The sequence below is a fragment of the Protopterus annectens genome, chromosome 6.part0 (assembly GCF_019279795.1).
Source record: "Protopterus annectens isolate FY-2018-M chromosome 6.part0, PAN1.0, whole genome shotgun sequence".
Lineage (NCBI taxonomy): Eukaryota > Metazoa > Chordata > Ceratodontiformes > Protopteridae > Protopterus > Protopterus annectens.
Genome location: NC_056737.1, coordinates 313570065 through 313583463, shown reverse-complemented (window position 1 = coordinate 313583463; position 13399 = coordinate 313570065). Strand labels below are relative to the sequence as shown.

The following is a 13399-nucleotide window of genomic DNA, read 5'->3' as shown; positions in this document are numbered from 1 at the left end:
GTTGTGGCGAGGTTTAGCTCACTAGAGCGCGTGGCTCACAGTGAGTTAGATTTTTTTAGGTGGAGCATGTCCAGCAATTCCGAGTTGGACATGGCTTTGTAAGTCAGGCAGAGATCATCTCTGAGTAAGCGATATGCCACTGAGTACAGCCGGAGTTTTTTCAGTTGGGCTGCATAGGACATATGTTTGAGACCAGTAATCCTCTTGTGAGGTACTTCCAGCTGTTGGAAGTGTCTTGTGAGGTACATCCCAAATGGGGCATCGTACTCTATGATGGGTCTAATGAGTGACGAGTAGAGGGGCACTATAACCTCTTTATTTCTAGATGTGAACCCTTTAGTAATTAGATGGGCCACATAGAAGGATTTCCTAACTACTTTGGCAATATGATTGTCAAAGGAGAGATTACTATCTACCTGGGTCCCCAGATCTCTCATTACCTCTTCTGTATTAAGGGGGCTGCCACCTATGTGGTAATTCGTGGGTGTTTTGTTTTTCCCAAACGGGATGACTATGTATTTTTTGGCATTTAGCTTGAGGCCATGACTTTGACACCAGGTGTCCGTCTCAGTAAGGCCCTTTTGGATGATGTCTGTGTCAGCCGGAGAGTCAATTATGGCTCCCAGTTTGCAGTCATCGGCGAACTTGGTTAGCCATAGTCCTCCTGTGTTTGCCTGTACTTCTGAGAAGTATATGCCGAACAGTAGGGGTCCCAAGACCGAGCCTTGCAGAACACCACTTGTGACTGGTTTAGAGTTGGACCTGGAGCCCGCTATTCTTACCGTGTAAGTTCTGTCTGTAAGCCAGTTGGCAACCCATCTCGTGACGTAGGGGTTTATGTTCAGGCTTGTGAGTTTTTCTGTAATACTCGAGTGGGGAATTGTGTCGAAAGCCTTGGTGAAGTCAAGGTAGGCTGTGTGAACCACCTTTCCCTCATCTATGGCCTTGGTGACTGTCTCAAAGAAGTCAACCAGGTTTAGTAGGCATGATCTGCCCTTAAAGTTGAACTGGGTCGGGTCAAGTGTGTAGAGGTTCCCAAGGTCTTTGTTAATGAGTTCCATGATGATGCGCTCCATAGCCTTGCAGACCAGGCTTATGGGGCAATAGTTACCAGGGTCAGTTGTGGCCCCTCCTTTGTGGAGAGGAATAACCGTTCCTGTGCCCCATTCTATGGGCACGTAGCCTGTGGAGATGCTGAGGCTGAACGGCGTGTTTAGGTGGGAGGTTAGTTCGTTCTGTAGTTCGTGCAAGACACAGCCTGGGCCACCATCTGGTCCCATTGATGCTGTGTTTTTGGCTTTTGAAAGGGCAGTTTTCACCTGTGCGCCTGTGATTTTTGGGACACTACACTTTTCCGGTATTGTTGTGGGCCCTTTTGGAGGTGAGAGGGGGGTGAAGTTTGTACTGAACATTTTCTCCAGGATGTTCGCAATATCAGTAGGTTCAGTATATTTTGTGCCATTTTGCACTAGTTCAGTGCATATCTGTGAATTGCCACTTAGATTCTTAACATAGCTAAAGAAGGCTTTGTGGTTATCTTTTGAATCCTTGGCTATTTTTCTTTCAAAGTTAACCTCGGACGATTTCATGAGGAACCTGTTTCTTATGGATACTGATCAGGGATGTCTTTCCTTCTTGGGATTTGCTTTTTTTCTGTACTAGTTTCCCCCTTCTATTGTATAGCCTGTTTATTACAGGGGTCCACCAAACTGGTTTCCTTCTCTTAGGAGGAGTGAGTCTTGGTTTTGCTAGGGATGGCACGAGCCATGCATCCTTGTAGGTGCTCATAGAGTGCATTTGTAAAGGTTTCTGCATCTTGGGCAGCGTTACCCTTTAGCGTGGGGGCTGTGAAACTTACCATCTCTGTCTTAAGTAAGGTGAAGATTGCTTTAGAAAAGTTTTTTACTGTGGTTTCCTTAGTTGGGGGTGGTGGTAGGGTGTGGACATCCAGAGTGATTAGTTTATGGTCTGATCTAATTTAACATTTTTTCCCTTCACATATAGTGAAAAATAGATTTTAAATAGCTTTTAAATCAATGTGTTATTTGTTGGATGTTTTATGTTTTTATTCAGTAAAATGAATAATTTATAACCAGTTTTGCTTCTTAAATGCCAGGTATACACATGGTTTTCAGCTTAGGTTGTAACAATTAATTCATTAATTGCTTCTCTTTTCATTGGTTGATATGTAAGAGAAATAGTATATATAGAAGGAGTTTAATTCAAGCCTGCATCTGATGAAGTGCATGTCAAACGAAAATGTATTTTTGTGAGTGTTAATGGTGTCTATGTATTAAACTTTTGATCCAAGTTTGTCCTCTCAGAGCTTTATTGCTTCACCTTTTTGTGGGGCTGGATTTGGAATTCTTGGTGAACTTTCAGCTAACTTGGTAGTTATTTTGATTTACTCATTTTAATATCCGTTTAAAACTTCTTCCATTTTTTCCAGCCTTTTGTTGTTTGTGTTGATATACTCAATCAATGTTTTGTTTATTTTAAACCAGGTCTATAGCAGTTGCCTTATATCTTCCTGTAGGTTATTGGAAGTCACATCTAAAGGTTGCACTGCTTTTTGCTGAACAGCTGCAGAACTTTCCCCAATCAGTGTTTCTTCTTCACTTTTTGTAGCTGATGTTTCCAGGTCTTCTGAACTTCTTTATTCCCGACATCTAGGCAGTGCGCCAGTTACTGAAATTTACCCATAAACACAAGTCTACTGGCCTTCTCTGCTGAGTTTCTATTTTCACACTGGGAGAGCTAGAAACAACCTGTTACTCAGTATGCGGCCATCTTGGAAATCTAAAGAGGGTAGATTTCTTAAGAAATTTATGAGGGTGTTTGGTACCGAGGGCATGACTTTAGTAGTAGAAACCCGGAGAGAGTAGCATTCCTCAGGGTACAATGACTAGGCTAAGACATTATATTTCACTGGAAATGTATATTTAACTGAAAGCTTCAACATACGTCTAGTGGCTATTTCGGCTCATGTGCCAATAACACCTAAGATGCAAGGTTGTGAGGTAAAGATGAGAAACCGACGCTTCCACACCTGCCTGTTAAAGGGAGAGGAGTTTAAGGAATGGGTAGTGGATGTTATTCAAGGGCTGTTAGGGTATATAGAAATGACTTGAGAAGTTAAAAGTATCACAGAATAGAGGAATCTTGCAGAACAGAAGGGGGCGCAATTGCAGGGTGCTGGAAAGAAGGTTGGGGAGTATCTGAATAATACACGAGTTTAAAAAGATTGTTGTTGGGCAACTGTTTTCTTTTTTTTTTTGATAACTCCAGAGAACAAAAACTATTAACACAACAACTGAGACAACAGAAAGTGAAAAGGGTTGTTGCCAAACTTGTGTACCCTATGGCAAGAAAAATTACCAGAGATTCTGTAATGGTATTAGAGATATTTTGTTAATTTTATGCGAGTTTCTAGATGGGATTCCTGTGCAAGTCTGTAAGCTACGAGGGATGAAAGTGATGAGCTAGAAAGTGATGTTAACAGTATTTTAAATTAAGGGGAATCACTAGCATCCTGTAAGAAAGCTGTGGTGGCTGTAATACTTAAAGACGGTAAAGACTCATCAGACCCAACTTTATACAGGCCCATTTTAATTTTAAACCATAATTATACAGTATTTATGTCTATAATAGCCAAAAGAATGGCAAAGATGTTGCCAAAATTGATAGATATGGGACAGTGTGGTTTGGTTTTGTGGAGGGCAGGCAAAAATTTGACATCATTAGTAGAACAATGATGATCCAGAGAGAAGCAGAGTATAAGAAAATACAGTTGTTCTTGGTGGGTTTTGATGCAGATAAAGCATCTGAAACAGTAAACTGAGATTTTATGAATTGAGCAATGGAAGTATTGCATTCCTGAAACAATAAGGTTAACTGGGAAGATATATAAAGGATCGGAGGCAAAAGATAAAGCGGCAGGGCTCCTTTCTGACAAGTCGTGTCTGAAAAGAGGAACCAGGCAGGGGTGTCCTCATTCCCCTTTATTTGCTTTATATTTAGAACCAGTGACAATAAAAGACATAGAAATTCAAGGATATAATTGGTATGGTACTCAAGAAAAGTTGGATTTATTTGTAGATGATATTTTATCTCTGATAACACCAGAAAAGGTCATATCAGTGTTACGGAACATCTTCAGACAGTTTCAAGTATCTTTGGGATATGAAATTAATAAAGATAAAACAAAGGTGATGGCTGTAAACTACTTACCCACACATGAATTGGTCCAGCAATGCCTATATTTATGGGGACTCAGTAAAATGCAGTACATAGGAGTATGGATTAAAAAGATTCTGTTATAGCAGCTAAGGATATGTGGGAAGATGATACAAAAACTGAAAAACTGGAAGCTCTTGTTTATGGACATGGGCAGCAAAATACAAGCAATGAAAATATTTTCAGTCCCTTTAGTTTTATATGCAGGTCAGGCATACTTTTATCAACCAGACGAGATGTTGTGGACAGTAATTAATAAAAAAAAAAAAAGAGTTAAAGGGGATTTTATCTGGGAGGGAAAAAAGGCAAGGGTCAAGTATGGGTAAGTAGATATTTCTAATAGAGCAAGGTGGATTAGGATTACCTGATCTGAAGAGATATTTTAGAGCTACACAATTAAGGTGCGTATACATAACACAAGCATCAAACCATAATTCAGAATGGAAAGGGATAATGATGAAGAAGGGTGGATTTCAAGAAATAAGGACATAATTTGATTTTAGATACAAATCCTTCGAGAATAATAGACACACAGAATATTATATTCATAAAGTAGAAAGTATTCCAAGAACTAAGCCAACAAGAGAATGGAGGAATGAGATTTTGCCTATAGGGATGTCTAAAATTAGGAGTACAGAGAATAGACAAGCGGGGGTTGGAATTTATTGGAGAAACCTGGCAAAGGAACTAAGGTATTTGGAGCAAATACTTAGAGAGGGAAAGGTAACAGAATGGCAAGAAGCCAAGAAGACATACGGACTGCAGGCTAGATACTGCCTTCCCTATCAGAGACTGAGAGTGTAGGCAGTGAGAAAGGAACAGGGGAATCCTAAGTGACAGACCTGCTCTGGTAGAGTTTTTAACTGAATGTAGAACAGAAGCTGCTGTTAAAAAGGGGATAATATGCGGGGCATATAAAATACTGCACAACTATAGGAACTGATCAGAGGAGGTTAGAAAAGAGGATTCACGTTTACCCATCAAAGGCAGTTTTTATGAGCTCATATAAACCAAAATTAGTTTGCCAAAACTGCCTTCAGTGAACAATGAAACACATTTTTTTTGCTGAGGGAAAGACCCCTGCACCCCCATGTGGGGGGACAACCTATACACCTCCCTGGAATTATATATACCAAACTTTGAGGTCACACAACAGTGCAGAAAAAGGCAAATCTCCACTTTTGTCAAAGACAGTTTCAGTGAACTGTCTTTGGCTTCCTTGCATTTGCTGAAATCGCCTTCAATAGACTGATGTGCTCCCAAAAAAAGATTGGGAAGAGAGAGACTGGATGAGCAATTCACAAGGAAAGAATGGGAAGACATATGTATGGCTCTCAAATATGCAACAAAGTCTAGAAGATTTAGGGTTTTTGCTTGGAAGCGTTTACATAAACATTTTTATACCCCAAGCAGATCCCCAAGACTTTTTCCTCAAGTAGATGGCAAATGTTGGAGGTATGATGGGGAAGAAAAAGCTAAATGGAAACATATATGTTATGGGAGTGTCATGAGTTGGCAGACTTTAAAATTCCCTACAGAGTACCCTGTCAGAAATATTGGGTGTGCAAATGGGTACAACCAAGGAAATTATTTTTTTGAGCTGGGATACAGGACCCAAATTGCCTAGATATATTAAGGTCTTGTTAAGTTTAAGTCTGATGACTGCCAAAAAAAAAATAAAAAAAATTCTACAAAATGAAAGCAAAGTCTAAACCAACTGTATCTGAAGTATTAGATATTGCAAAAGAAATAAGAGAACTGCAAGTGAGATCTTTAAAAAAATGTCACAAGCAGATCACATACAAAAAATGGAAAATGTAGTAACGATACATGCAAAATGTTTTCGGAAGAAGAGTGAGGTTTAAGGGAAGGCAGGCAATGATCAAGCAATGTAATGCTGAATTAATGATAAATATGCAAAAATATATGTGATATATAATATTTGCAACTGGGAATATGTTAACATGGTTTGTTTTATTTTATACATATGTTTCTTTGTTTATGTGTTAAACAATATTTGTAACTTTTTTTAACAACTGTATGGAATTAAGTATTTGGACTTGTATTCCGCAGCAGGTGTTGTTAACTGAAAGGACACACTGTATGTATACTCCAAATTCGGTCATAAGAAAATAAGAAAAGATGCACCTGGGAATTTGTGCTAAAAAAGCCCTTCCAGCACTACGTGCCCAGTTGCAATACAGAAACATGCAAACTGAGAAGAAGTAAAACCCCGTTATCAGTTAATCTGCATGTTTCCTGAATTGCAGTTTTTACCACAATTATGGCTGATCTGCATATCACGGTAGTAACCTGCTGCACATGTAGGCGATGCAATCCTCCCTCCAGTCAAACTCTCTCATATACACAAATACACTAGCATGAACACACAAATATACTACAGTCCCTGTACCTGTCCAAACCCTCTTGCATTTCCCCCTACCCTGTATTTCTTTATTGCCAATATGGCACATGTGTATTAGGCCCTGGTGGTCTAGTGTATCCACCCACCCCGAACACCATTACAATGTCTTTGCCATTATGGCAGTTTAAAGATTCATTCCTGGTGGTCTGGTGTTTTCACCTACCTTCCATCACTTTATGAGTTATATGCCATTACAGCACTTCACTTTATCCTTGGTACCCAGTGGTTTCCCTTTACCCTTGATCCCCATACTACTGCTGTTGTCATTACAGCACTTTTGTGTGTCTGGTGATCCCTCCCCCATCCCTGTTATGCTGTTCTGTGCCTTTGGACACTTTATGGAGTATTCCCTGGTGTCTCATGTATCCCCCAACCCCCGTTCCCCAAAGTAACATTGGTGCTAGTACAGCACTTTATGATGTATCACACCACCCCCCCCGGTCTCCATAGTAATACTGGTGCCAGTACTGCACTTTGCTGATGGTGGTCTACTGTAGCCTCCTAGCCCCAGTCTCCACAGTAACCTTGGTGTCGGTATGGCACTTTGAACATCATCTCTGATGTCTGGTGGCTCCACCATCCCACACCTGATCCCTGTTTTGATGTTGGAGCCATGGACCTTGGACCTTTTAAATTAAGGCTTTGTTGTCTAGCAGATTTCCCCAACCACATTTATGTTCAGCTGTTGAACACAGCCTTTCAGCAGTGTTTGCAACAGTAACATGGTGATGATATCTGTGCTGATCTACATAGCCTTCGAATGCTTTCTTGAATCACTCAGCCAAGTAAATGCCTTCCCAAGGGCAGTTCTGGGGAGAGGACATGGCTATTTACAATATTTTACATTTATTTACAGAGAGAGTCCAACTGGCCATAAAACCCTTTTTCAGCGGAGGCCCGGGGAGAAAAACTCCATTGTTAGTAAAACTATTTTAGTGGAAAGAAAATTGTATAATACAATAAAGAAAAAAATAGTAACAGATATTCATAATGGTAAAAAGACTAGAACTTAATAAATTGGTCAAATGGGAGACAAGACCAATTACCTTGTATAACAATGCTTCTAGAAGACAGCAGTTACAGTAGTAGCATGTAGTGACATTGTTATACAATAAGAGTGCAATTACGATACTTAGTCTTATATACAGGTAGCATAGCAAACTGAAGACTTAAAATCTGGCAGATATTAACAGTGAGAAAGAAAATAAACAACATAAGGTAGTCATATGGCTTAAAATCAATGCTCATTATATATGCAATTAAAATTTTAAAATCAGCTAGTTCCATGGTTTGGGCTACCCATACCCAGTACATGTATAAGGCCAGGAAATGGTGAGGTGGGCTTTAATGTGATGCTTGAAGTTTTTTAAGCTATTTATAGTTCTAATTTCAAGCGGTAAGGCAGTCCACAGTTTAGCTATGTAGTAGGAGTATAGAGAGTCACCTGAGCTATTTTTACTCCTGGTTACTTCAATTACAACTTTATTAATGGATCTTAGTGGACGGGTACTTATATGGGGATTGAGGAGGCCTTGTAGAGCTGATGTTTTAATGAACCATTCCACAGTTAAATAATGCACCACTCTGAGCCAAATTCAATAAAACCAATACTGGAGTTTACTGAATAAATATTAAAAACAATTGATAAGTGCTTTCGTCCTGACCACTTCAGAACTTCATCAGATAATAAATTCAACCTCACAATGCATTTTGATAGCACAAATTAATTAAAAACGTCACAATCAATACAATGTTTAAGCTGACACTCCCCCTTAATGAAAAATACATATAAAAACGTTATGTATGTGTAATGTGTAAATAATATTTTATATTATATTTAATTCATTCCATATAAATTTTATGTGTTGCACATACATAACAAGTTTTTATATGTATTTTTCTTCTATTTATTTTTCTATTATATTCTATTATGTATTTTTACCTGCGGTAGTGGTGCGGCGGTAGCGTTGTCACCTCACAGCAAGACGTTGTCGCATTTGATTCTCAGCTAGAGCATCTTCTGTGTGGAGGCATGCGTGAATGGGCGTGCCTTCGTTGAAGGTTGTGCGTCAGGGCTGGTAACTCGGCACGTAAAAATCCACTACCAAACATTAGCGGACCGGAGTTCCGCTGTGGCGACCCTAACTGGGATAAGCCGAAAGACACAACAACATTTTATTATGTATTTTTCAGCTTTTTAGAGCTGGTGTTTTATCGGGTTTATAGTAAATTTAGTGGGCTGTAGAGAGTTGTGTGAGAATGAGTTGGTGGGGTAGTTCTAACCAAGATAGTTGTCTTATTATAGCAGGCATCTTGCTTGCTTAGGTCTAATTTGGAGAGGTTGGTAAGAATGGGTGAGGCGTATAGTAAAGTTGACAGAAGAGGAGTTCTGGCTGTGGTTATTCTGGAGTTTGTGGTTAGGTAGTATGCCTCTTCCCCTGGAATGACTCATTATAATTCAGCATGGTCGTGGGGCCAGCCCTTTGTGGTATTGCACATCTTCATGATGGATGAACGAGCAGCACCTTTATAAATTTAGCCCGCAGTCATACCAGCCAAAACAACTGATCCTGACAAATAACTGTGGCAGAAGGGAAAAGTATTAACATTTGGGACACCAGAGAATTTGAGGAAAATGATTTTCCACTATACACCAAGCAAAAAAGAAGGGCGTTTATCTAACAATGTTGAGTGGCAGGTGTGATTCAAGTGGCTATATCCAACTGTTTTTAGAATATTTTGTTTTCCTTTAGGATAAAAGACAGCTAAGAAGGAAAAACTTCACCTAGCAAAGAGTGAACCAACAAGCTAAATGGGAACTCTGCTTCTCATTTCTCTAACAGCAGCAAAGCCCATACAGAGAACTTGCCAATTAAATATTTTCCATTGTTCCAAAGGAAAAAGATTGAGCAATAGAAAAAAAGAGCTAACTACACAAATCATGAGTACCTTGGATTTTAACAAGAGATTGGTGTTGGGTGGTCAAGATGAGGAGGAAGAAGATCGGCAATAATGTGGAAGTAGGAAACAAATGGAATAATTGTCAAGTGTCATTTTCATAACATGCAGTATGGACATGATGAAAGAGGTTTCTGCAATAAGTGACAAACAGTGTGGAAGTTTGTTAACTGTGTTAAAATACTGGGAAGATACTAAAGCTTAATTCTCACTTTGTCATTGGTGTGGGAAAGAACCAAGAAAGTTCTTAGTAAAATGCATATAATAAAATGTGAAATAAATATTTTTTAATTAAGGCAAATAAATGCTTATATAGTAGAAGATAAAGATGAAGAATACAGAAAGCTAACAAGCAAAGCTAACAATGAATATCCATACATCAGACTTATAACACTACTGGTTAAAGAACATTTTGTGGTGTTCTTTCTTCGTACTTAAGTCCACCTTCCCAGGCTCCCTTGTTACAACTTCTTTACTCTTCCAATACAGCCTCCACTTCCCTCACAATCTGTTTTTATGCTTAGCGGGCGAATGCACATATAGTAACAGAAATAAAACACACAATAAAAGCAGATAAAGACCAACTAGGGGTTACCTAACCTGCCCTTCATTAGCACCACAGACCATGGCTACTGTATTTTATCTGTTCTTTTCCTTCATGAATTATACCAGTGCTGCAGTATACCTACCAAACTTTGATATTTTTTTCATGCACCTACTACTCCCTCCGTGAAAAAAATGCTACTACATATTTCCACTTTCCAATACCCACCAAAATCATCCTTTATCGTTTTTTTCAAGCTGTAGCCTTTGTAAGCATTTCCTTTTCTGAATGGCTATCAAAGCCCCAAACACCCTGCCTTTTCTCAAAGCTAGACATGTTAAAAGCTCCACTTAATATCTTCTCAGTGCAGACATAAAAAGAGATTCAAATACCCTGCCTTTTCTCAAAGCTAGACATGTTAAAAGCTCCACTTAATACCTTCTCAGTGCAGACATAAAAAGAGATTCAAAATAACCTTGTTCTTAGTTATGTAACTCAAGATCCCCAAGCTCTTCTTAACACTTTCCTCACTCTACATATAGGTCGTCTGAAATAAATACTCTAATACTTCTGTTTCACTTCATTACTTCAACAATGGTGTGTAGTCTTTGCATGGATTTTTATTTTCAAGATAGATCGTTCTATGTTTCTTTAAATTAAGTGAAAGTCGCCAGGCAATGATCCATTACTTGAACATTGTCAAGTCCTTTTTCAACCTAGGCATGTTCAGCAGCATCTACAGAATTATGCTTTCTCCTTCAGTTAATCTAGTACGCTATTTACAATGGCACTGAAAAGAATTACACTTGGTAAAAATCCTTACAAAATCCAATTCTAAGCTTCCCTCTAATCACAGCAAATACAGCTGAAAAGCACTTTCTGTTAACTACTAATACATTTTACTTCATTGCAGCCACTCTTCCTCACACCCTTGAAGACTACAGAATTTTAATATTAATTTTTGTGAGGCACTGTGCTCAATCAGTTCATTAACTCCTACATATGCCCCAACCCAGCTTACTGTTTTAGTCACCCAGTCCACACACACTGTTAGATTTTTTTCTCCCCTCCTTTCATTCCCTCGAGCACACAATCATTAGCTACTCTAGATCTGTTCCCAATGCTTCCTTTTACCTTTAGTGCTCCTGAATCTACCCACCCCAGGACTGGGACTGTTCCACTGGTGGACTGAGAAGGAGAAGTGGATCAGTCAGCAGCATCACATACACTGTCCTGCATGTCAGGGATTTTTTTTGTATTCCTTAAATGGACAGAGCTAATGACATCACACATATCCCCACAGGCAGCATCAGTTAAGACCAGCATCCCTTCTATGCCAAAGCTTTAATGTCAATCCACCACCCACATCACCACAGGTGTTTCAGACTGCAGGCAGAAATCTCACCCTTCCTCTTGAGTGGGCAAGACAACAAAAGCTGTTCCTTCTCACCCTCTCCCATCTAGTTAATCCAGCTCCTAAGAAGCTAACCGATTTTTGTCAGATTTCACTGATACAGTCTAGCTAGTATGAATTCATGTAGCTTAGGGTTCTGCAATAACTGGTCTCTATTTACTGAGCAAAACAAAGGGATTAAGTATTGCAGTAGCTAACCATTATGATGCAAAGTTGCTCTAGTTAGTCGAGGCAAGCAAGGTGTTAACTAAATGACAGCTGTTGCTGTTAAACAAAATGTTTGTAACCGAGTCCTGCTCACATCTGTGTAACATGGAGATGGTGAGCCCTAAACTTACTGTAACCATCCCAGAAAGTAATGCAGTCATACTTTAAACCCAGCAAACAACTTTTTACTATCTACACATTAAAAATTATCAAACAATAACAGGGTAAGTTGCTGTCATCCGCAGCAAGCCCATACCCTCCACCCACACTAAGTAACTGCAGTCAAACAATTTCCCAAGAAACAAAACAAAATAAAAGGCAAAGGCTAGGACACACTGCATAATCAAAAACTGGTTCAATTTTAGCTTTCTTTTTTTTACAGTCAAACAGTAAACAGCAAGTATTGCTGTTAACGTTAAAGTGAGCAAAGTGAATGTTCCAATCAACAGCGCTGTAAAACAATAAAACAAAAGAGTATATTCCTTTCATTCACTGCCATTCCAATCCCGTACGACCATTTAGTGGCTGCAATCTCCAGCACTTCCAGAAAACCAAAAATGTTAGGCTGCAAAGTCGGGGACAGTCTGCAAAATCAACGACAATTTTTTTAAACATTCTGATTTTGACTCAAATTTTAGTTCTGTCCCTGACTGTGTGACTTTCCCCATTATTAGTGGACTTGTCTGGAATTCCCGAGTCTTACGCACAGATGCATGAGCCTGTCTGTCCGTGCGTAGTGTCGTACCGTGGATAACCTGTCAAACCGTAAGCCAGTGAGAAAAAGCGTGACATTGAAATTGAGTCCAAATGCTTACGTTTAACAGCGGTACCACGCTTACCATATTTCACGTTTACTGAGTTCCCCGTTCCCCCTTCTCCATCCTGATACCCACAATATAGAGTACATTAAAAATACAGACCTGATGCGAGGAACTAACAAAATCAGCAACACACAAACTCCTGCAGCAAGATACAGAAACATCTTCACTACATAGAAAGGACAGTACGATCCATTCACAACTACTCGTGTACGTGCACTCAACGGATTAGGATAATACCCTCCCAATAAAATCAACAAAGAGCACGTGCTGTTAATGACAGACCGCCACTGTCATGTTCCAAGTATTATCTGAGACACGCCCAGATATTTAGGACGCTATTAGCCACTAGAATGCCACACGTGACGAGAATCTGGCATTTTAAAGGCGCGGTATAAAAGTTGTGATTGCCGTGAACTAATGATCTTACTCGAATTTTTGCAGTTCATGGCGCCGTTTAGAGTGCGGTCGTTTCTCAAGTGTTGTAAACAGACCTGTCTGTTTGAAAAAGTGTTGACGGGGTTACTTGAACTAAACATTTTCAGTAATGGCGACTGTTAAGTACACCGGGCTGTGTATTTTACGGAGTGGAAACCGTTGTCTACCGTCAGGCACGTATTGCGATCGATGTAAATCATTATGGCAACCTCCCACCCTTTAATGCTTCATATTTTTAGGAAAGTACCCATTGATGCAAAACATGTTGATCCAATGTTATGTTTATGTCAGATTCGACACGATTTGTTGGATCGTCATCTGACTTCTACGCTTAGCTTCTTTTGCTTCCAGAGTTCTGA

The 13399-nt window shown here is 39.5% G+C and overlaps 1 protein-coding gene across 2 annotated transcripts in view; it reads right to left on the bottom strand.

Annotated features, from left to right (window-relative positions):
- The window catches only part of LOC122804287 (retinol dehydrogenase 12-like), a 747835-nt gene extending 734913 nt beyond the window's left edge, over positions 1-12922 (bottom strand). The window contains exon 1 of one of the 2 annotated variants that reach the window (XM_044074067.1): positions 12705-12922. In XM_044074067.1, coding sequence (XP_043930002.1) covers positions 12705-12766 — 62 coding nt within the window. In that variant the 5' untranslated portion in view covers positions 12767-12922. The remainder of the gene's footprint in view (positions 1-12704) is intronic. The other variant, XM_044074066.1, reaches the window with a different exon arrangement.
- Positions 12923-13399: the final 477 nt, after the last annotated feature.